The 24714-nt window shown below is 52.1% G+C and overlaps 2 protein-coding genes across 4 annotated transcripts in view; one reads left to right on the forward strand and one right to left on the reverse strand.

Moving 5' to 3' along the window:
• Positions 1 to 11517, reverse strand: part of CSNK2A2 (casein kinase 2 alpha 2) — a 28008-nt gene extending 16491 nt beyond the window's left edge. For 2 of the 3 annotated variants that reach the window (XM_035543504.2, XM_035543505.2), the window contains exons 1-2: positions 11194 to 11316; positions 10909 to 11020 (exon numbers count right to left, since the gene is read on the reverse strand). In XM_035543504.2, coding sequence (XP_035399397.1) covers positions 10909 to 11020; positions 11194 to 11297 — 216 coding nt within the window. In that variant the 5' untranslated portion in view covers positions 11298 to 11316. Of the gene's footprint in view, positions 1 to 10908; positions 11021 to 11193 lie in introns of all 3 variants that reach the window. The other variant, XM_035543503.2, reaches the window with a different exon arrangement.
• A 3095-nt stretch (positions 11518 to 14612) lies between these two features.
• On the forward strand, positions 14613 to 21864 carry CCDC113 (coiled-coil domain containing 113). The gene is made up of 9 exons (XM_035543633.1): positions 14613 to 14677; positions 15111 to 15243; positions 16427 to 16588; positions 17714 to 17869; positions 18364 to 18444; positions 18597 to 18752; positions 19652 to 19759; positions 20285 to 20440; positions 21775 to 21864. Exons 1-9 carry the CDS (start codon positions 14613 to 14615, stop codon positions 21862 to 21864), a joined length of 1107 nt encoding a protein of 368 aa, XP_035399526.1.
• Positions 21865 to 24714: the final 2850 nt, after the last annotated feature.

The following is a 24714-nucleotide window of genomic DNA, read 5'->3' on the forward strand; positions in this document are numbered from 1 at the left end:
ATAGACAAAAGCAATTAGAAGTGAGAGTCCTTTCAGACATTAACAGTGATTTCTGCCACTGATTTTGACTAGATCCCAACACCTCCCCTATTCCCCTGCTCCCACCCTCACAAGGGAACATTTTGAGCTTCAAAGCGGGGACAGACACTTTGAACGAACTATGATTTGTCTATCTTCAGTGAAAGCTTTCCAGCCACCAGAGAAAATCAAACCACTCTAGACAAACATAATTGTGACTCCAGTAACTGTGGTTAAAAGCACCTTGGACTGCTGTGTGGAAATCTTGGCACACTAATTCTACGTTACACATTTAGAGCCAGCGGACAAACATGGTAAGGTCTCATACCTCAGCTTTGTTTACCAGCACAGAACAGTTTTCACTCCTTGCTCCCAAGGCATTTTTCCCAACAAGCACTTTAATCCAGCAAAATGACAACCTGAGAGTCTTCAGCACCATGATTTCTAGCAAGCTCAGACACTGCTGTACTTAGCTATGTTCAAGTGTTTCACAGCCACCCTAAGAGAGTAGACCCAACTGCATGGCATGCCATCGCATCTGTATACCAAGATTATTTTTAAAGCACGCAGACATTTTAAACAGTTTTTGACTCCTCTTCAAATCCACGCAGTCCCAGGAATTCTCTCTGTAAAGTAAGCTTTCTCTGGACATCGCCCTGCACAGAGTGACAAAGAACAGCTGCTCCCAAGGCAGGGGCCTGGAGGTTGGATTAGCTTTTACACTCTGCTGATCCAGCGGTTCATTGTAATGAAAAGGAGTGATCATTTCTGTAACTCATACACTCCCAAGACAAATTTAGCTCTGGGCAGCTTAGAGCAGCTATGAAGTGAGACTTTATTTAAGCCTTGGCTAGTGACCAGTGTGGGCATCACCAGTTGCATACCACTGCTGGCTCCAGCAGTCTTCCTTCACTGCAGAGCTGGAATGGCTCCTGCTGCACTTCTGGTACTGCTACAGAGACATCGCACAGGGACCAGTAAACCTCTGACACTACCTGTGAGGTTTGCTCCTGGAAACATGCTTTCCCGGTCATTTAGCTTTCTAAGACATTCACCATCCAGTGTACAGTCCAGTCTGTGAGGAAGGAAGTAATGGGAAACAGCAAAGAGGTAAGAAGCACCTTACCAAAGTGACACAAGTTACCAGATGTCAGCAGCTTCGACCTTCTACACAAGGGATGAGGAGCCACAGGAGCTCAACAGCTTGTGCTCCCTGTTACCTCGCCTCTGCCACAGCCTTCCGTGCTCTTACAATGGCTGCGGAGCACCGACGTGGCAGCTCGCACTCACGCCACATCATCTCTGATTTCAGGCCACTCAAAGGAACGTACATGCAAACGGGAGAAGGAACCAAAGGTTTTCACATAGTCAGAAAACATGTCATTTATCTAAGTGATAAAATACGCTGGCTTTCTAGGCTCTCCAGGTAGCTTCAGACTCAAATCCTGCTCTCCTCCTCTTCCAAGTTAAAAGGCAGGAGCTAGACTTTCAAGTCAAAATATGAATGAGAATATCAGCCCTAAGCAAAGTGCCAAAAATAACACCTATACTGGTACAGGCAGTGTCAGCACCTTGTAAAGCCACTGTGGAAAACGGCAGCAAGGTCCACCACAGCTGCCAGCCAGAGCTGGAGCAGTGAGCAGCAGGCTTCACTGGGAAGGGGGCAAGAAAACAGCTTGGGGCAATACCAAGACACGCTTGGAGCTGGCATAAGGTTAGACAGACACGGAGAAGGAGCCAGAGCAGGGAATGGAAATGAGCAGAGGTGAGGGCTACATTTCTGAACCTGAGATGAAGATGCTTCATTAGGGACTAATTTCATTTACGTCAGCATGGCGATGGACACCACGCTTGCATCGCCCACATCCACTGATATTACCAGAAGGCAAGATGGAATTAGAGGACATAATTCAGTTACTCTGTTCGTCCAGCAAGGCAGATGCATACACAAGCTGTTTCCTAGGGACCTTCGAAGAGGGAGCTCAGCCACTGCCATCCTCAATGAGCTCGCTGAACTGCCAGGCTGTCGACAGATTCCTGCACGCATCAGGGCCACTCTGCTGTGACATTTGCACCTGACTGGGAGCTGAAACAGTGCCTGAACACAGCCAAGGGGACCCAAAGGCCACTCTGAAAGACCATTTCCTTTGCAATGCGGCTATTTCAAGGGCCTTTTGCATTAGCTAGGTAGGGAGGATACACCTCAGAGATTTCCATTTCTCCTTCCATAGCAACCACCTCTCCCACTGGGGAAGAAGAGGTCTGCCCCCACCACATCAATTCCACGCACTTCCACATTTCTCAAGACTGGAAAAGGCTGCCCAGCATGACCCCTGCAGAAATCTACCCCACCACTCCCCTGCAACACACTTACTGAAAGACACGAGCAGACAGCACCAACGACTGTTGGAAAAAAGGAGAGAAGAAAGTTTTTTTTAATGAAATGCCTGCAGAGAGTCGCCAAGAGCAGCACCTCTAACATCACCAAGGGGCGACACTTTGGCAAACACTGTTTCAGCAAGAGGGAGAGTTAAGAACTGCTTGCATGTTTTCCTGCTAAATTACAGCATCACAGAGCTTGGTCAAGGCTGCCCGCACATGGCTAAGCTAAAACACATCAGGTATGGGCCTGGGAAAGGGTCTCCCAAGTGACCGAGCAGCCCTGCCCACTGCAGCCTGCCCTGCTGCAGGGGTGCGAGCTGTGCGGTGAGCGCGCTCCTCCTGGCTGCAGACAACGCTCAGGATGGGGCTTTCTGCCGCTAGGGAAAGAGGGATGCGGAAGGGAGAAACGCCACGGGCTGAAACCTGTCATCTCAGAGGAAAAGTTATTGCCCAGAAGTTTCCCCCAGAGAACAATGCGGGGGAGTAAAGGATCTCCCCATTTCTGCAGGATAAAACAGGGGCAATCACTGGCCTCCGTACCACAACTTCCACCGTACGAGGCTACCCAACAGCATGCCATCACCTGCCCACACGCCGCGCCGTGCTGTGCCCAAGCCACATTACTCCAGCCACGGCTCTAAGTGCAGTCTGCCTCCCAGGAACGCTTTACCGGAGCTCAGTTTTTGCACAGTAACTGATTCCAAGCCTAGACTCTTGCGTTATCCCATCTGGCAACTCAAACACCTTGGTGCAAACCTCTCCAACACATGGCCACTGCTGTGGGCTGGCTGACCAGGGCAAGCCGGTCACAGCCACGGGAGCTCTGCTCACCCCAGCCCCAGTACTGCTAAAATCACAGGCGATCAGCAGCACAGCCACCGAGCACCAGGATTAAGCCTGGGTCGCTACAACTCCCAGCCACCCGATCTGTCTGTCCACGGGTGTTGACTCCAAACACACATGGATTAAATGTGAACCAGCAGGCTATTACGGCCTCCAACCATCTGCCTCTCCCAGCAGGAACAGCTTCTAAGACACCAGCCGTTGCAGCCGGAGTATTTTAACTGCACTGATTTAAGGCTATTTTATTACTCGAGGCTAGGAACAGTGGCATTTCAGGTTGTGTCTCCTACGTGGCTCAGTCCGCTCTGTCCTGGGAGGGCTATTTCCCCCAGAGTAATGAGGCAGCTACCTAGGCACAATTAACTCCTGAGTTTGACCAGCCTGTGTTCGTCAGGCAACCTTTTAGAAAGGTGCCGACTCCACCTCCATCTGTTCCCACAGCAGAGGCATTTCAAAGCTTTCTTCTGAGCTGGGATTCTCTAGCGGCCAGAATGAGTCAAACCCTCGCTGTGGCCTTTCCCTCCGGCAGGCACCCACGGAGTCCCTCTGAAGCACCTATTTCCATGAAAGCCGTAGAAACTCGACAGCTTGGAGACTTCTGTCGCATGTGGTTGAGATTGGCCAACCAGTGTAAAAACTGCTGGCGGGGAGGGGGAGAAAGGCTGACAGACAGCAGAATTGCGTAAGGCTCGTTTCCATAGGAAACCAGGCTAAAAGACATGTCTCAGTTTAACCGTGTCTACACTGGGAGGGGTTTAATCACTTCAGCTGCAGCAGTACCCTCAGAACAACACGGCCGTCTAGCACTAGCCAGTTTTCCAGTTTCCCAGAAAATTGCTTCTTTTCTTAGCCAAACCAGCATTCAGATGGCTGCAGGCAGCGGAGACAAAATGCACGGCTCGTGGCTGTCCAACGCACTGAACACACAGAGCAGAGGGCCGAGGTGACCCCCAGCCAGGAGGGTGGTCTCCGCGGAACCCAATGGTTCTCACTTGACTGTCCCAGCCAGGCCTGCTTTGCTGCAGGTTTCCTGCCCTACCAGCCAAAAGGATCACACGAGGGCGCTTCCATCTGCTTAAAGTCAGCCAGGGCAGTAGAGACAGCGACAGGGGCCAGTGCCACCCCAAACACCTTCACCCAAAGAGATCAGACAGCATCACGAGCTGCCGTCCCGTGCCAGAGGCGAGAAGTGGCATGGGGTGAGTAGTTGCTTTGCAGACAGGTAGATACAGAAGAAAACACCTCTCTGTGACGGAGAGGTCAGATCCTGGGTCACTTACTGTGAGATCACAGACTTGTAAGCAGGGAAGGAGTCCAGCTGCAGCAAGCACCAGCTGGGAGCATTAACATTGTTTGCTAAAATAAACCTTTAAATACAAGACGGCAACCATCACTTCCTGTCTTGAACAAATAGATGTCTGCCTGGTTAACCATCTTTTTTGGTTGGTTTCTAAAGCAAGCGAGCATGCATCTGCCAGATGCTTCAGTTCCAGCCATCCCCAACAACCTGGGAACCCATCACTTGAATTCAACAAAAGACAGAGATTTTTTTATCCCAAATTTCACAATGAGAAAGAAAAACAGTGACCAGGAAAACGCGGGAAATCCAAGTTCGATTCAAAGCATGAAAATAACTTTCCATTAGCCGAAAGCAGGCAGTCATGCAGTACGTGGGTGCTGCCAGCTAAGGAGCACACATGCTGCTCTGAAGGAGTCACAGAAGGTGCTGGGTTTTACCCAGCAGGTGCTCTGAAAAAGAACAGCAATCAAAAGATACAAATCCAAGAAAAACAAGTCATTTATTCCACCACACAATAATAATAATAAAAAAAAGAAGTCTATTCTTTGCCCACCAAACCTGAATAGCTCAGAAGCACCCCAATACTTGCAGCGAATGAACAGGCAAATCTCAACAACACACAAACACCAGCAGAAGGCTCGAGCGGCATCCTTACAACAGGCTTTAAACGTTTAAAAGTTGGCACCGCAAGCTTATTTGTCTCTAGCAAGTATTATTGAAAGGATCATAATAATCAGCCTATAAAGCCCGATGCCAATTGCTCAATAGGAAAATAGGCTTCAGAGCAGCAGTGCTTATTTTGTGAGACGACAGATGGGAAAGCAAATAATTATTTTCAAAAGAGCTACGAAAATCAAGGAGCCCACTTGTGTTAATATTCGGGAGATGCAAACAACTCACAAGATTCCATCTTTGCACCTTACAACTTCCATCACAGGAATTCACATTTTCCTATCCCAAGCTGCTCTTGAATTTTACAGGAGTCAAAAACAAACACAAACAACAAAAAAACCCAGGTTGAAACTACTGAAGCACTTTTGCTTTTTAATTCAAGCTAGGTAAAGCATAGCAGCAAGTATTTTGGGGGCAGCACCTTTCTTCCCTGCAGAACGCCTTTCCTGTCCCCACAGCGCATCCCTGAACCAGCCCTTCTGGGGCTGCAGGACTGCCCTCCATGCACCCAGACCGATGCAGTCAACTAGGAGGAGACACACAAGGATCAAGCCCTGATCCCTACTGCCACCGTTTCAAGGAACGAGAAGCACTCACTTGGGCTCTGCCCTAGGACACTGCGAACAGACACAGTGCTGTAACTCATCCTCCTCCTCACAGGAGCTGCAGTTTTGCAGTTCACCAGTTCCTTGTGGCAAAACGCAACCGCGAGAGTCATCAGCTGCATCTCCAGGCCGCTGAGAGACAGTTGGTACAACTTCAGTTGGTCCCAGCTCCGCACAAGGCTGGACTCCAACTACTGACTGTGCCAAGCTCAGTGTGGGCAACTGGTGTTTGGAACAGGAGTTGCGCACACTGCTCTCTTGCAAAAGGGCTCACTTCAGTGCTGCCAGAGGAGGAAGTGGGCTGGGGAGAGCTGATTCAGTGAGTACAAAGGCAGGAGAAGCACGAGATGCAGATAGCTACCAGGAGCAGGGATTGAACGGCTTTGGTGGTGGAAGGTCAGTGATGCAGTCAAGAGCTCCAGCCCTGAGGGATCAGCATCGTCCTATCGTATTTCCCTGTGCAATCCCTTCTGCACAGCAGTCATTTCAGCCCCCACCCAGAGCACACCAATATACGAGGGCCCTGAAGCTTTTAGAGACAGTAGAAAAATTACCAGAGCCGCAGGGCTACCTTCCCCTGAACGGTCCTCCAGCTACTACAGTGATAATTTGAGTTCAATTCTGAAAGGACCTTGCTGCAGCCCCTCGTCTGAGCAGTGGCTCTAGAGGGTTCATACAACCCAGAAAGGGGAAGAGGGGAAAAACAAAAACAAGTAAGAATGCACTTGTGAAACTGCGTACATGGTTGAAAGTTTCAGCTAATGGACTCAGCGCAGAGGGACAAAAGCCACCAGAGGAGAAAGGGACCATTTAACCACTGCTGCAGAACCTCCACTCCCTCTCCTTGCAACTACGCTCTCTTCTTAACCTCGGCCTGTTTTGCCTGTTCAGACAGCGACCATACATGGAGACAAAAGTCTCTTTATGTGGTGGGTTTAATGCCCCACGGGCAAACAGACTGTACGTAGACACACACGTGCATGAAGCAGGAAGGATGACTCCCGTAGGAAGCGGACAATGTGGATGCCATAACCTCCACCTTGGGCAGGCGTTCAGGCGGGCGATAAGCAGTGCAAGAGAACGGGCTGTGAAGAACACTGCAGTGCAGCTGTAGGTAACTCACTACAGCATTCTTGCCATGAAGAGTCACCCACAAAAGTTACCAGCAAAGTGGAAAGGTTATCTTTGGCTTCGAGAGTGCAACTTGCAATGCTGTCCACATCTCCTAGGAACACTGCTTTTTACCCCAGGAGAGTAAGGCACAGGAGAACAGGAGAGTGCAGGCACTCCGGAGCATCCCTCAGATGACTGAAATGGGGAGTTCATCAGAGGCAGCACAACAGCTGGAGGCTGACCTCAGCAGTCCACCAAAAATCTGTGCGGTTAAGATATGAAAGAGTCGAGATGTGCTTTGGGTACCCGCACTGGATGTAGACAACACATAACTCACTGGACACAAAGATGTCTTAAGCTTCCTTAGCACATGCAAAGAAATCTCGAGCCTCATCCTGGAAGCCAAACATTAGCATCAAATTTAAGCAAGATGCAGAAGCACACAGGACACATTCACACATTCCCTCTTCCTGGTCTGGCCCTCCCCTAAGCATGCAGGAAGCATACCCACAGCTGCACTGCGGAGAGCCAGAGCAGAAAGCCCTCAGGAACCTCCTACACCAGCTGGAGACAGCAGGAACACAGCTGCCTCTCTACGTCCCTACCAACGGTGAGGGGTAGGTACAGCGCTGAGTACTCCACTGCATGCCAAGGTGACTTCAGCCCCATGGTGCTTCCCCCCCGCCCCGAATCTTTTCTCTCTGGATAGGTTGAAAAGCTGAGGAGTTACCCTCTGACAGCATCCTCCAAAAAGTTTTATAAGTAGAAGCAAGGCAGAGGGCGTCTGTGAGGTAAATCACAGCTCCTGCTCCAGTGCTTGGTGGCTGCTGTCCTACACAGCGCAGCCTGACAACTAGTAGCAGTGGAATGAGAAGGAACCCGTTCATTTTTTTTAAAGCACTGCAGAATTTTCCTGGAGGAAAAAAAAAAAAAAGCCATCACTAAGAGCATTGCATTTTCAAAGAAAGGTACTTGACCTTATAACACTAACGTTACAGTCACCTGCATGATCTCAATTCTGCTCCTTCACTGACACGTTATGGTCACAACTAATGGCACGGTCACAACCCACTTTCCTGCAGGATTATGCCTGGACCTGTACTTGGGGTAGCAGAACAGAAAGGCAACGCCAGGAAATTGGGAAACATGCTTTATACAAGACCAAGCTGCCTGGGGCACTGTGATACCTATCAGAGCCGTTAGCTCCCTGACCTTGTCCACTGCTTAAGTCATCACAGGGCACTTGAAGAAACGAGGCATTCAGCTTCCAGAAGAGGAAAAGCAGTTTATCTTGTTCACCCAGCACTAGACTGGGACCTACGCTCTAGTCTCAGCTTTGTTGAGGCTAAGGGACTTGCCCGAAGTCACACAGGAAATCTCTGTGGCTCAGTTCTGCATCTGAGAAAGGGTGATAAAATTTCCTGACCTCTCTGGAGGAGGGTATGAGATGTTCAGGTACCACAACACCAAAGAAGGGGAGAAAAACGTCCGGGGAAGTACTTGCTACACGCTAACTCAAGCTCGGTAAGGATAAGCTCCTTCAAAGAGCAAGGCTGGGAAGAGATACCAGTCACCTCACGAGCCACAGATATTAAAATCACTCTAATGCATACCAAGTTGTTCTCTCAAAGAACCTTAAATAGAAAGGAGGGACTGCTGAACAGCCACATCCACCAGCCAGCAACTGTCCCGCCCTTTTGTCCCACCCCTACTGCCGCACAAAAACCTGGGGACTTGGTTGCATTTCCCACCTCAGAGAACCCAGCCTGAATTACAAGGAACAGAGACGCCCAGCTGATTTGCTAAGGCTCCGCTGTAGATACATGTAATTACATTTGCAATTAAGTTTGAGTCTAGCTACAGGAAACCAGAGGCACTTTCCACAGTTCAGAGTGATGTTATTGCCACACTTTGCAGGTTTTCATAATGTATACAACAACATGGTGCTCTGAAACTCGCTTCTCACTGACCCACTTTCCACTGCGAAGAAAGTTCGTGTTCATTTATCTGGACTTTCTGCTTTTCCCTGCTTACTCGCAGGAATGCTGCCTGCATGTTAATGCAAGTGGGGGTAGCCAGGGGAACTGGTGGGAACACTCTCCACGTCAAATCTGGGCCAACCTAGTCCCTTGCTTACAGGGCTTTAAGGCAACACGTAGAGGCCCCAAGGAGGAGCACCCAGCCACCCTGAGATGACTCTTGCCGGCTGACTCACAGCTCAGCGCTTACAGGCTCCCTAGAGATGAGTTTGGCAGCCACAGGGAGAGGAGCATCGCTCCAGGGGAGGCTCTTTAGGCTGGTAAGAGGTAAAGAGGAAGATTTCTGAAGACCTTCCCTGCAGTCTCTCTACCTCACGGTGCCTTTTTATGTGGGCCGAGACCTGGACTCCCAGAAAACCACAGCAGTCCCAAAGAGACCATCAAGGGCTCCAGAGCAGCATGCAGAAGTGCAGTTTCCTCAGCCTAACCACAAGCCGTCCCACCATAAAACTCAGCTCTGCACTGGCTACCTCTGACTACTCTCTCTCTCAAAACACATATTGTTGCTTGACCTACTTAAAAAGAAACACAACAAATGAACAACAACAACAACAAACAAAAACAAAAGCCACATAAAGCATCCAAAGGTGGGGGAAGCCCCAGCAGCATTCCAGGAGAACTCAGCTCTGCAAGGACACGTGAGCCTTTTTACTCTGCGTTGCCACCAGGCTCAGCCACAGGGCTGTCCCTAACAGCTCACCAAGCCGCCACCTTGACCGCAGCTGAGGCAGGGATGCAATTAACTCTCCCAAGAGGCAAATGGGAGATCGCCCCTTGCCTAAGAGCTGTAGCTGGACAGACCATGACAAGCTTCCCAGGAAGCCGAGGACGTTCCCAAGGAAGCAGAACAGTGAGTGAGTGGGGAAGCCACAAAGTGAGCCAGCCAGCTGCACCATCGGAGTGGATCTAGCAAACATCTTCGGGCTTCAGCCCAGTGCAGATGTGTCCTAGGCAGCTGCCAGCCTTGGTGGCTGCAAGGGCAGGTTGAGCTCAGAGCCTCCTGCACTTTGAAGATCGACACGTGCTCTTGGGGAACAAGTGACAGGTGTTGCCGGTCCAACAATTAACAACCACAAGTGTCATCCAAGACAAAATCAAAAGCACCTCAACTCTAACCTTTAGTTTCTGTTTTTTTTTGTTTTTTTTTTTTTCAAGCACAGTTTGCTGCTAGGACAGTTACCACAGCTCTCTGACCACACTGCTTCTGTGACAAACACAGGTAACCCCACACTCCAGCCACCCCAAACCACAACCTGTTACTTCTGCATGAAGGCCCCCACATCCCGATCCCACTACGGCGAACACACCAGAATACCACACGTCACTGATGCTGCCAAACATCCAATGGCCCTTTTTAGTCTCTTCAGGTTTTCACAATATTTTTGGCCTGTCTGCAGTGAAGTTCTCTCCCATGTAACAGATCCTCTAAAGGACAGAATATACAGTTTTGTCTGCTTTCCAAGCACCCCACAGCCTCTCTCTGAGGAGGCTGCGGCCTGAGCGTGAGAAGGTTGCATGCCAGCTGCCTGGAGGTTAACAGAAGGATTCCCCCTCCAAGCTTCGCCTTCCTGTTGACAGGGCAGTCTCTGGGCTGTTTGAGACAAACACTGCCAGATACGATTTACCAAACGCAGGCAGCACATGCAATGCTGCTCAAATGTCAGGTCTCCGAGCATTCCTCCTCCAGAGGAACTCTCAGCCCACAGCAGACTCCAGCTACGCCAGACAGCAGGGGCGAAGGCATCAGAACATCCCTCCAGCACGGGGGACACTAAACCCGTTTCCAAACGCACCCTCCAGCACCTGAACACCCACGACGAGAAAAAAAAAAAAAAAAAAAAAAAAAAGAGTTTTGGGGTGAAGGGCAGGACCCCACAGCCCTCGTCTCTGCCGACCCAGCTCTCTCCCAGCCCCGGCAGCCACCCGGGACACTCACCTTGAGGATCTTCACGACGACCCTCTCGTTGTTGGTGATGTTGATGGCCTCGAAGACCTCGCTGTACTTCCCCCGGCCCAGCTTGCGCACCAGCTGGTAGTCGTCCTGATTGCTGTGGGCACCAAGCAAAGAGAGGGGCAAGGACGGGGAGAGGAAGGCGGCTGAGGGGCGCCGGGGCTGGGCAGGGGCCGCCCCTCTCCCCCCGCCCGCTCCCCCCCCGGGGGCAGAGGCCCTGCAGGCCGAGGGGCTGCGGGGCCGGGAGGGGGTCCCCGCGGGGCGCTTTACCCCCAGCTCGGGACGTGCGCCTCGTAGTCCCAGTACTCGCGGCTCCTCAGGCTGTTCACCTCGGCGTACACCCGCGCCCGGCTGCCGGCGGCCGGGCCGGGCATGGCGGCGCCGGGCGGCGGCTGCGGGAGGAGGAGGAGGAGGAGGAGGAGGAGGAAGGGGGAGGGGGGGGGGCGCGGGGCCAGCGAGGCGGGGCGCGGGGCGCGGGAGGGCGGCGGCGGGGCCGGGCCGGGCGGGGCGGGGCCGGCCCCGGGGCGGCGGGCGCGGAGCTGGGGCCGAGGCCGGGGCCCGGTGCCGGCGGCTGCAGCCTGGGCCGGCCCCGAGCGCCGCGCAGCCGACCCGGAAACGGCGCCTTGCGCCCGCGCCCCGCCGCCAGAGCCGCCCCCCGGGCAGCGCCACCCGGCGGCGCGGAGGGCCCTGCGCCCGGCCCCGGCACGGCGCTGCCCGCGCCCCGGGCTCCCGGCTCGGCCCCGGCACCGCCTCACCGCCTGCCCGCCGCCCCGGCGGGGCCCTGCCCTGCTCCCTGCCGTGCCCTGCTGCCCCGGCTCCCGGGGATGCGCCCCGGCAAGGCTCAGCCGCTCGCTCCGGTACTTTTCGTACGGCCGGTGTTTGTAAAAGCGGCGCTTGCAGAGGAGCCGAGATGAGCCTTAGGCGGCGTTCCCGTATGCAAGCACACAACACGTGATTTTCTTTCCCTTAGGTTGTGAAAAAAGGAAAAGTTTCAATCCATGGAGCTAAAGCTGATTCGAACGTCGGGCTTTGAGGCTACAGCTGAGGAAACCTAGGGAAAATCTCACTGAACAGATAAACGCGAGGACCCAACCGTGCGCTGCAACGAACAGTGCGCTTTCCAAGTCCCTCAGAACAGAATGTAAGCAAACCAAGTAAAACCTCATCATTTTATCCTTTGGCTCTGGATAGGCCAGGTGAGACTCCCACAGGATCTTTGGAAAACAAGGTGGATGTGCTCGGCATGCTTGCTGTCCCAGGGCACGGCGCTGGAGAGAAAAGGCAAGCTGGACACTCACTGCTCCTAAACCCAGCCTAGTACAGGGAGAGGAATGGCAGCTGGCCTGGGGGAAGTCGGCCACTTCCAGAGCACGATTCACCCACCTCTTCCTATCAGGACTGCAGATGGGAGAGGAACATTGTTTTCCAAAAGCAGTGCATGGTGGAACAGAACACGGAGAGCACGCAGAAGTGCATAAGCTTTCAGAGCATACCAGCCAGTCCTTTGGTAAACTATAACTTGTGACAGTACCTGCAAAGGCATCGAGGCATACGTTTAAAAGAGCTCCTCAATACTGCTGTGTGAATGCTTTTTTCTCAGATCAAGAAGGCCAGAGCTGTACCACTACACAGCTGAGACATTTGTCTGCCACAGTAAATTCTGCATGACACTGCATTAGAACCCAGGCGTAAGCACCCCTGCGACCTGGTGAAGCCTGGCTGCACCCCAGGCCTGGCTCTAGCAGCTGGGGTCTGGGCTGCAGGACACAGCACTGCTCATGCACTCCGTGGGAGGGGAGATGGCCCTGAGGTGTCCCTGCTAGCAAAAGCGGAGACACGGGGCTGGGGCACATGTGGAGCTACTCATTGCGCCCCTGGGAGTTAGAGCAGTGACTAATTATGGAAATCTGCATACACACTCCTATGTGCACATCGGCATGTACGAGCTGCAAGCAAAGCAAATGTGTTGTAGCTACTGTAACCACACACCTGACTGAGGACAGGATCAAGGCCCCCCCCCCCCCCAGACGTCTGCATTGCTGCTTTCAGGCACATGTGCTCAAACACTGAGCTCACTAAAGCTTTTCCAAGTTTTCTCTGAAATGCTATTGAACTATTTTTATTGCTATTACTATTTTCAAATCTGGCTAGAAAGGTTCACCTGTTTCCCAGAGCAAAGTCAGGGAAAACATACTTTTGGCCACTAAAAGCCAGAACAGATCTTGTCCTGAAGGCATTTCAGAGCTCTGGATCCTGGAATTTGGCAAGGGACAGTTTTTGTGGCAGAGATGGGTGGGCTGTCTTCTGCTGACCTCTGAAAAGCTTTCCAGAGCTCGGCACAGTGATAAACATCTTGAAATCTGCATGCCCCCTTCCTGCAGCTGGAAAGCCTCCAGCACAATGCTGCTGAACCTTCCAGAGCCACCAGTCCTGCCTGTAGCTCCCCATCCATCACAGCTGCTTCCAGGACTGCTCAGCTGCCTCTCCCCATCCCACCAAACAGTGAGGCAGTGACTGTCTCAGGTTAGAGTGTCAGAAAGATTCTTGCAGGGACCCCAAGCCCACAAATCCTGAGTAAATGGTGCTACGTATATATACAAACTAGCTGGACAGAGGGTCTGCTGCAAGCGTGGCACACTCTAACCTTGCTGCAGACTCACACAGCACCAAGTGCAGAGCAGGTTTCATCTGCTTGGATTACACGTTTGTAAAACCTTAACTCTGCAAGATGAATGGGAAACAAGAGAAGCCCATGGCCTACAGCTAGCTAGCAGAGAAAACGGTGGCAAATAAAAACGATAAACAGACATTCAAAGTTTTGCGTAATTTGGTGTGTCAGTGAAACACAACTTTTAATTTGTGACTCCATTTTTAATGGGATCCCCATCACACCCTGTGGGCAAAGATGGGCTCCAGGCTGTGCCACAGCCATTCTCTCCCCTCTCCTCTATGTGTGCACACTTCAAGAAGCTTCATTGTGCTCTAGCAATGAGTGCCTGTCAGGGACAAAGATCCTCCTGGGAGAGATGTTTCTCCTGGTGCTGGCATGAGGATGAGAAGCAGGGCTCTTCCCATGGACCAGCTGTGGTTATGACTCAGGTGTGTTTTGAAGATGAGCTTTGACACGTTCTGGCCATCACATGGATGTGAGGCCTCCTCACTGGGTTCTCCTGCACACGCAGCAATGGGGAGTGCACCATTCCAAACCAGCTTTGTCATGGAGCCACAAAAAGGACTGGCATCACCATGGCATGGGTTTATATTGTCCCATACTCAGGCTGACTTGCATCTTTCATCCCAGAAGAGCCACAGAGAGGCATCACCACCCCTATCAGCAACTGTTGGGGAGGGAGGCACAGTTATACTGGCCTGCCCGCAGTCTAGTCAGGCCACAGCGTGAGCTGCAGCATGGCTGCAGCAACAGGGCCTCTCAGAAACGATGCCCAGCACCTGGCAGAGCTCCTGGACCTGGCCATGCCAGCTCCCCAGTGGGAGACCCCCAGGCCACAACCGAGCTGTGCCAGGGGCCAAACCACGCCTGGCCTGGTGGCGGAGCTGGCAGTGGCCAAGGTGCAGGGCTCAAGCCAGGGAGCAGCAGGGCCTCCGTGCATGTGCTGGGGCCTCGCTGTGCCTGTGAGTCCTGCCCCCCACCCCACCCGTGCCCGTTCCACCGTTGCCACAACACAGCCATGGCGGAGCAGGTGCTGGCGGTGCTGCCCCTGCCGCAGCTGCGGGCACGCCTGCAGGAGGAGCGGTACCGGCAGCCGGGGGGGGGGGGGGGGGGGCAGCAGGGTGGGGTGGGGGTCCCGAGCTGGGTGCAGCAGCCTGAGGATGTAGGGGTGGTGGGGCCTGGGCTGTAACTGGGGTTGGGCAGGGACTGAGGCTCGGGAGAGGGACAGGGATGGGGCCACCCCCAGCCACCCACTGTCCCTTCCTAAAGGGCTCCTGTCCCAGGCTCCATTGGTCTCTGGGGTCTGGGTTTTTGAGCAGGGGCAGGTCTGGGGGGCTTTTCTGCATCCTGGTTCAGGGAGGGGAGACCTTCAGCCCTCATTTGGGGGTGTTTGTTTTGCCTTGAGTTAGCCTCTTTCGGCTCTGCCTTTGCCCACTGGCCACACGCGGTGACACTGTACTTGGCCCGGTGCACATCCCTGAGAGCTGGGTCTCATCCAGACCCCATCATTTTGCAGTCATGCCATCGCTTTGCTGAGAGCTGAGGTGGAGATGTTTGAAAATCAGTACCGTAAGATGGAGCCGAGCAGCCCAGCTCTCCAGCAGCAGCCGGTGGCACACGACTCCCCGCCAGAGCTGGTGCACGTACTGGTACGGAGTGGGGTAGCCACCGTGTGGGTTGCACAAGTGACTTAACCCCAACACCTGCCCGAAAACAAGTGCTAGCTGGGCCTTCAGGTGTAAGCTTTGGACTTCCTTGCTGTTCTGCACTCAGTGTAGAGGCCAGGCTGCCTTCCGATTTCTCCTCTTCCAGCTGGTGCTGTCTCTGGTGTATGACAGCACTGTGATCTCCTGAACAGCAGGTGCCAGGTAGATCTGGAAGCACTTCACACACTAATGAGTTAACCCCCCCCCAGAGTAATCTGAAGGAGAAACTAAACATACAGCGGGGCTGATGCCAGGAAAGCAGGGGACTTTCCCCAGGCCCTGTCAGGTGCTCTCTAACAGGTTTCTCCTTCTCTTCCCCTCCTGCAGGAGCCCCTGTAGGCTTAGACCTGCGTGCACCCACACTCAGGTTCCTCTTCCGAGTGCATGTTGCTCTGTTCCTTCTCACTGTATCCATGGTCAGGCTTTTGGGGCAGATTTTCGCCTCCTGACCTGAACATCTCCTTCCACCAGTGATGCAGTGAGCAGAAGCTCTGCTGTGGAGCTCCTTTCAGCTAGCCTCTTGCAAGGGGCTTCGGCAATGCCTGAGCCTGAAGGAGCCACTTTGGGGGTTTTCTTTTTGAAACTTTGCTTTTGGCCAGAAGGGCCCTTGCCCTGTGCAGAGCAGTGCTGGCATCCCAGTATCTCTGCAGAACCGGTGATCACACCCAAGCAGTGTCGCTTCTCCAAAGACTGAGCTTTAGCCCGCCCATGTTGTGAGACCCTCCACTCCTCGGGAAGAGGCAGAAGACCCTATCTGTCCTACACAACAAGTCTAGATAATGTCCATGTTCATTAACATCTCCACTATTGAGAGGTGTGTTGTGATGAAGGTGTGGATGAAGGCATCACATTGCCTTTAACCTCCAGCCCTGCACTTGCCCGTTGAAGTGAATTGAAAGTGCTTATGTAGGAAGGTTTTGTGGGTGGATGAGGGGACAAATGAGGCCAGCTAGGTGTGGCCCCAAGTTACCTCTGTTCTGGATACACCTCTGTGTCCTTACTGTAAGCTGGAATCCCTCCAACCTGACTGTTGAGATTATTTTCTCTTTGAATACATGAAAATGCAGCAGCAGTTGGCCAGTGTTGGCTACCTGATGGCATCTGTGCTATTCCTTGATTGTTGCAGACACATGGCAGGTCCAAATCCAAGACGCATCGTTCAACAGGCTATTTCGCAGGCCTGACAGTGGAGCAGAAATGTGAGCTGGCTGAGCGGGAGCTGGTGGACATGAAGGGTGAAATTCAGAGGATGGAGGAGGACACAGAGAAGACCTTGCAGGACCTCGAGGTATAGCTCTCCAGAAACCTTAGAACCGCCAATGTGTCCTGCAGTCTTGTAACCTTTCCCACCACTTTCAACATGCCATCCCCAGGCCAGTGGGACAGACTTGCTTGGTGTGGGCTGTTCATAGCAGAGCACTGTTGTTCGTGGTCCTGAGCTGAGAGTGGGAGCCAGAACTGCCCCCTAACTTCACAATTTCTTGAAGGCAAGTGCATCAACAGAGATCAGATGCGCCTGTCTCTGAAGCTGCATATTATGGCAAGAACTAACAGTTACATAAGATAGCAGAAGATTTTTAGATAGAGAAGCTCAGGTCTGCTATGTGAGATGAAGAAATAGATGCTTGAAAGAAAAAGCTCCTTTTTGTCAGCTTTTTGAATGTGTGTCCCTTGTGCCAGACACATTTTTCAATATAGAAATTCCCAAGCTTTTTCTTGAAAGCAAAAGCTCCTTTCTGTCAGTTTCTTGGATGTATGTCCTTCATGCCAAACATTTTTCAATATAGAAACTCTCAAGAGCTTCCTGCTTTGACTGGGCTCAGTGCAGACCTGTCCAGTGTCTGCCTTTCCAGTCTCTCTAGGATTTCTTCTGCATATGCTCCAAATCTACCAGGCTGCATTCCTGCTGCAGGCTCCTTGCTGCTGCATCACGATCAGCCCTATGCCGTCTGCCAAGACCTCCTCCTAGGCAGGGTGCTCAAGAGCTCTCAGGGAAGGAGAAACCTTTCCCTTCAGTTCATGCCGCTGATGCAGCAGCTGGGACAGAGGCAGCAGGCAGCCCATGTCCCTCTGGTGTGGCCACAGGTCATACATTGTAAACAAAAGACAGTCCTAGTATTGGCTCAGTAAGGCTGGTGATGTTTCTAAGTCAGGATGGAATGACAGACGCTGAAAGTCAGGCATGGGGGAGATTTATTCTGATGTTCGTTTTTGAATGAGTGAAGTAGCAGTGCTCTGTAAGACTGTGTCATGTGCCCTGTGCTGCACAGGGTGAACCTCAGTGCACCCACAGGAGAAATGCTCCTAACTCCATCAGAATACGTCTGGTCATTTCCAGTGTCCCCTATTCCCTAAGCTGTTTGAATTAGGGAAGTTAGCACCTCTTGACTCTTACGTGACTTCATTTCTACAGGCAGTCATACAAGAAACAGATATTTGGTGGACTGATGTTAAGAAAGCAATCAGTGACTTTGAGAAAGACATCGTCAGTACCATCGCCAACAAGAAAGGGAGCATTGTAGCTTCCGAGAAGCTGCTGAGGTACCTAGAGGAGAAGAACCACCAAAGGGTCAGTGCAGCAGGGCAAAAGTTGAGCCTGGTCTGTCATCTGAAATGTATGGTAAAAAATTTAGGTTAAAACCTATTTCCCATACTCCCATATGATCTGCCTCACATTTTCAGACTATCTTAGCAACTACTGCAGCTGCTCATCAGCTTGGTGAGCACAACTATGAGTACAGGTGACACAAGACCCAGCCCTCCAGCTCAGTAGAGCCCAGGGAAGTGCAAAGCCAACGTCCCACATGTGGGGCAGGAGGATGCTGAACAACGTTTCTCATGGGAGGGGAAGTGCTCGTTTTTTAGGAGCAGTACAGGTGAGATGAATCATAGAATCATAGAATCATTAAGGTTGGAAAAGATCTTCAAGATCGTCTGGTCCAACCATCACTGTACTACCAATGTCACCCAATGAAGGGAAAATACACAGGAAAGCATGAGGTCCTGGTGCTCTTCCTCCTCCCAGACTCTGCTGTCCCGCTATAACCTGCTTTCTTTCTTTAGGATCTGATGAAAGAGAAGTTGCGCTTAGAAAACAGTTTTCTCAAGGGTTACAAGAAGAAGCTGCAACAGCAGCTCAGGCAGGTACATGCAGCAGTCTAGGAGAAACAGGGGTGAGATGACCTGTGAAGAACACAGCTGTCTTTAGGACAGCTTTTCCCACCAAACAAAGCCCTCTTTATTTGGGGCTGAGCTGTGGTCGGCAATCTGTAGCTCTGCTTCTCTGGGGTTTGCAGAAGGAGCAGATGGGAGAGACGCTCCGTGAGGTCCGCTCACAGCAGCTGCAGGTTACAAAGGAGCAGTACGAAGAGAAGATTGATGAGAAGAACAAGGAGCTGCAGCAGCTAAAACTGACTTTAGGGAAGACTGTCCAGATCCTCAACTTCCGTAAAGTGAGTGAAACTCCCAGTGCCTCTGCTTTCCCTTTCTGCTGTTCCCGAGGGTCACACGTGAGCTGATTAGCAGCTCTTGTATCCTTCCCTTTCTCAGTCAGAGGATGCCAGGCAGCTCCCAGTCTTTCCACTGATGTGGTAGCTCAGTGTGTGTGGGGCTGGGGAGTTGCCTGACATGCCAGGAGCCCCACTGAGCTCCCTCTGTGCAGTGATGTCCTCATTCATGTTTGGCTGCAGCCTGATGGTGAGGTTTGTGCTTTGCAGACAGGTTATTTTATACCCTGATGAAAATTCCCATAGGAAAGAGCTTTGGTGCTGACGCATAGAAAAATACATTTCTTACATAACATGTGACATTTGAAAAGATGTCATGAGCTGCAGCCCCTGATCTCATCAGTGAAAAGTGCTTTCAGCTGGGGCGGATTTGTGTCTCTCAGATGAGCCCTTCTGTCTGGGTCCATCCTAAACCCAGGCTTCAGTGCCACAGTGTAATACAGGCTGTGACAGCCAGGTACCTTGAAGCAGTAGCTGTGGCCGCTGACTGGAAACCCCCCACCCAAGTCATGACCCATGGAGCATAACAGCTTTCACCACTCTGCTGACCATGCCCCAGCAGATGCAGGCTCCTGCCCTTCCTGGCAAGTGGCTCTGTTTTGCCACTGACAACTGGAGATTTGGGGCTGTCAACACAGGGCTGTGGCCCACAGCCGCCATCACTCCTGGCTAATGCAGTGCCAGTGCTTGGCAGACAGCACAGGGCCTTGTTTGGAGCACAGCTCCTGCACCACCAGCCGAGATAAAGCCCAAGGAGAGGGCCCACATAAGCAGTGGAGATGTCTTTGCATGTACCAGAGAGCTGCTGTTGCATCTACTAACAGTGTCCTTCTCTCTTGTTCCAGAAAAAGCTTCAGAACACCATGGAAACATCGACATCTCTAATGAAAGACATCTCCCAGAAGACGGAGCTGCTGGAGAAGATTGAAAGAGAAACTACTCTGGTGGAGAAGGTAAGAGAGTGATTCGGGAATCCCTGAGACTTAACTTAAGAGGACTCTCTGTATGTATTTGTTATGGTACATTAGACACTGATGCCCATTTGAGGTCCAGCAATAACCTGGATATGTGCATGCCATGGTGGGACTGAGAATAAGTCCTGGAGCTCCTGCCAATGCCATTAATACTGGTCAGCTTTGCCCTTTGTGGATTTTGCCCTTCCAGGGACCAGCCACTGCCTTCTTGAAGCTCTCTTTCCTTGAGCTTTTCATCAACAGTGTCCTCTCCAGTGAGAGGTGGCACTGCTGTTACCCAGCTGGGCCACCACAGCTTTGAGCAGCAGGCTCAAGGTGCTCTCGAGCAGCCCATCTGTGGGATGGAGGCACAGGTAGATGCACCATATTATGCCCTCAAATGTGCAGCTGCTCTTGGGGCTTCAGTTTATCCTGACTGCCTGCTTCCCTGGAGGGCTGGCCACCAGCTGGCAGGGGTACATTTTCCTGGGATGTCCTTGCCCTCTATCCCTTTCCCTCCCGCAGCAACGAGCCAAAGCGGAGAGTCTGGACCGGTGGCTGCAGAAACAGCTGTCGGACTACAGCACGCCTCCCGTGATGAGTTATGTGCAGACGGCAATGGCTGTCACTGACCTGGAAAAGAGTATCAAGGCTTGGCAGAGGAGGGCAGCAATTGCTGAGGTGAGTGAGGCAGAGCCGGGTACACGTGGGCCGGGCACTGGCTCCCGGTGTCGCTGCTGAGGGCAGGGCCGGAGGCTCTTTCTGGTGGCTGCTCCCTACCCCCAGCATGGAGGCTGAATTTTAAATGAGCTCAGAGGGGGAGCCGATGCAAGGGTGTAGTGTGTAACTGGACAGGCTGCACCACCAGGCTGCTCTGATATTGAAACCTGAAGGGTGTGTAAGGAGAAGGGGACGTGTGGTGGCCCAGTATGTCTGTCTCTGCACAGGCCTTCCCCAGCACCCCAGACAGCTGGTGGCTCTCCAGTGCTTGTGGTCCTCTTTGATGATCTCAAACATTTATTCCTCATCTGTATCTTGACTCTTCCCTGGAAAGGAAAGGCAGTGCCTGGCCAAGAGCCAAGCATGAGTTCATGGCAAAGTTGCAAGAACAGTATCTTTGTCTCTGCCCCTGGCCCAAGTCCTGCAGCCTGGGAGGAGGTGAGGAGATAAGACAGGAGCATTGCCAAAGCCCAGAGATAGCAGGACACATCCCTGTCCTTACCCGGGCGGGATGTCAATGTGCATAGTGGGCGAGGAGAGACGCTGCTGGGGCAAAGCCAGCTCCTAGGACAGGTCATGAGGTCCTGGCCATCAGCACCCTGCTCACCCCTGAGCAGGGGCTGGGAGTAGGATGGTGCTGGGCTGTGTCTGCCCAGCACTTTTTTCCCCAGTACCTTGGGCTGGGACTGGCTGTGCTTTTGTGCTCCAGCCTTTCTCAGAGGTCAGAATGGTGTTTGGGCTTGAACCTCCAGAGCCAGCACGGCAGGTTGAGAAGTGTGGATCTGACTGCAGCTGCTGCAGAGCTTGTGGGCAGCTCATCCACAGACCTGGGCTCTGGCTTGGACGCACTCCATGTGCAGTGCCCGGAGCCTTGCCAGCCTTGGAACTAGAGAGATGTCAGGGCTCAAGGGACAAGAGATGGTTGCTGTAGTTGTCCCTGAGATAAGAGGAGTGACACCAAGGATCTTGTTTTTCCTGCCAGCCCCTCTGCGGCAGGACAGGTCAAACAGCCCTGCTGCTGTGCAGAGGGCTGTAGGTCTCCACGCAGTGCTTTTGTGTGATGTCTCCAGGCTTCCTGTAGCATTCAGAGGAAAACCAAAGCTGGTTTAGACCTGCAGGAGCTCTTCTCAGTGTGCTGCAGCGAGCACTGAGCTCAGGTGGGAGTGAGGCAAGTGAACGAGCATGCAGTACCGCAGCTTAGAGCCTAGCAGCTTCCTCGACAACCTAGCAGCTTCCTCCACAACGTACCACTGCTGTCTGAACATACTACGGCCTTCTCCTTTCTTCTTTTGCAGACGACCTTGCAGAGCTACCGCAGAGCATGGAACCAGGTCAAGATGTCTGGTAACCAGCAGCTAGCAGAGGGAGCCGCCCCATTCTTCTGAGTGGATTAACCCAGCTTCCTAGTAATGATAATTTTGACATTGCTGTTAATAAAGCCTTTCACTTATCTTTTAAGGTCAGATAACTTCCATGAGTAAATTCCCGTTTCAGGGCCACAGGCAGATAAGATTTGTGATGTAATTCTTAGCTCCTCTCATCTCCCGTCCACTTAACTTCCTGGTCAATAAGATACTAGTCCTAAGGGATCTACAGGAGCCCATGGTTGGATTGAAACCCACCACAACAATCAGCAAAACAATCTTACTGTTAATCTCTCCATAGTCCATTGTGAGGTGTGCCTAAGTTTAGCCATTCCAAAGGCAAAAAACCAAAAACTTATGTGTGTAAAGAGCTTGAAAACATTGCACCAACTTCTTCCCTACTGCCCTCCTGCAAGTCTGTCCCCTCTATTTAATACATTCATATATGAACAGAGGCTAGAATCTGTAAGTGGAATTTTTACTCCCAAATGAAGGATTCATGTATGCATTGATAAAGGTTCTGAAAGTTGCTCTACTTCAAGAAAAACACCAGCAGTCTCCTCCTGACAAGGAGTAATGCAACAGTGCTTCTGCATATCAGCTTGAACCGGTGGAGTGCTGGTCTACTGGGATGGAGAACAAAGGGTCCAGAGTGATTCTGTATCTACACTTCTTTCTTTTTTAAAAAAACACCCCTGTATTCATGAAACAAAATGTTCAGGAGGGTAGTGTTTTGTTTTGAGCTGTCAAAGGCAGGGAGAGGGATGGGAGGAGGAGGGAAGATTGCCATGGAAAAGTTCAGAGTAAGTGACACTGGGCTCAGGCCTGAACTTGAAGTTTGTGTGCTTAGAACTCAGTGGAAAGGAATATGCTGAAAAGGCCCTAGTGCTGTTGGATTTTAGCCCGTACCTTTTGCCTCTAAAAAAGGCAAAGTAAAAAAGTGAGAAGAATATAAATCTCATTGTCTTTCCTCAAGCCAAGAAAACCGCTGCAGGAAGTTGGGTCTGCTGGTTGTCTGTGCCAGAGACTTGAGATATCTTCACTTGGTTGCTTGATTTGATTTCCTTTTTTCTGAAGAAGGTCTGGACCCACAGCAGGACTCCCTGGAAAGCCCTACTTTGTTTGTTTGATGGACATTATTTGAAGATTATTTGTTTGGGTTGAAGTGTTAGCCAGGAGTTGGACTTGATGATCCTTGTGGGTCCCTTCCAACTCAGGTTATTCTATGATTATATGATTCTAAGCACTAGGCTTGTCTGATGCTGCAAGGCAGGCTGTGGAAGCTGCAGAGGGAGCCAACCCTATGGGGAAATTTGTTGTCAAATGTGTAAACGTAGCATCCTGCAAGCTGCAGGGAGATGAAACCACTCATGCATGAAATGATGAAGAAACCCATGGCGCTGTTGTGAGGGCATCTCTTTGGTCAGTCCCAGCATGTGGCAGCTTCCACCAGGGTCTGTGGCCTGGCCCTTCTGCAGGCCCTGCTAGGTCAGCCAGCTGTGCTCTGTTTGCCCCCCCGTCACTACAAGCAGTTATTCTCTGGTGACCAAATCTGTCACCAGAGCTGCCTTTTCCCTCTGGACAAGCACTGGTGATCCCTTAATGCAAGAGGGGATTCCCTGGGAGATTTCAGGGTTTAATAGCTCAGGCTGTGCACCTACAAGAGAGCTGAGTACTGTGATCATAGAGGGCAGGTCATTTTGACATGGCATGCATGAACCAAGTGGTTTTCTGATCACAAAAGAATACCTCAGTTACCTAAAGCAACAAAACAGTGAGAAGGGTATAACAAACAATCCCTTTCCCAAGTACCTGAGGCCAGTGTAAGTATCCCCTGGAGATGGGAAGCATCTCCCCACTGCAGGAGTCATAAATCTGAAATGGCCCATCCTCAAAGGAGTTCAGGTCTAGCTTTTCTTACTGGGGTTGAAACCATCTTCCTGAAATACCGTCACTGTTCATCTGGAGGTCTCTTCCCAGTCTTTGGGTGAAGGCTGCAGATGAGCTCATGCGCTGGTGAGTGTGGGGAATGCGTCCGCTCCTGGTGGCCACTCTTGGTGGTGGCCAAGATCCATTTGCTGTAGTGGGACACTGGGGTGCACAGGACTGGCCCATAGCATCTCACGCGACCATCACTGAGAATGCCTCTCTGGATTCTTTTCTCAGTTCCTTTAATGTGGCACACGACAGGGTTTCCAGGGCCACCCTTTGGGAGACAGAGCAAGGTTGTGTCACAGCAGCCCTCTGCCTGCCACTGCCCTCAGATCCTGTGGACTTCACTGGCGCGAGAGGAGGGCAGATCACATCAGTTCAGTCCTTCATCACCACTGGCAACAAAACACCACTAATTCAGGGGACTGCCTGCCTTCAGGCTGATGAAAACCCTTGTCCTGTGTGCCTCTGCCCCACCGCCCCCCAGCCCAGCACCATGCCTGATTCCTCTGTAACGTGCCCCAAGGAACCCCTCGCTGTTTTGCCTTCTGAGCATCAGGCAGGGAGCTCCTTGGCACTGGCTGAATCAAAAGCCCTTGGAGATGAGGTGTGTGGCTGTGGCAGCAGGAGCAGCAACTGCAGGCTGCAGTGCGCAGAGGGACGGACATCACGGGTTCAGGCACGGTCCCACACCTGCTGTTTGCAAGCTGCGTGGAAGGGATGTTTCCAGCACGAGGCTGGGTGAGGAGCTGGGGGGGCTGGGGCCCCTTCCCTCCCTGTTCCCATCCCCTCTCTGCGTGCTGCAGGCCTGGTGGCATCAGGAGGTGGGCACAAGGTTGGCAGGACCCTGCTGGCATTCTCGGGATCTGGGTCTCCTGCAGTGGGTTCCAGCCAGCTTGCAAGTAACTGCAGCCCCTCTTTAGAGGCTCCTTAACCGCT

This window comes from Cygnus atratus, chromosome 12 (genome assembly GCF_013377495.2).
Source record: "Cygnus atratus isolate AKBS03 ecotype Queensland, Australia chromosome 12, CAtr_DNAZoo_HiC_assembly, whole genome shotgun sequence".
NCBI lineage: Eukaryota > Metazoa > Chordata > Aves > Anseriformes > Anatidae > Cygnus > Cygnus atratus.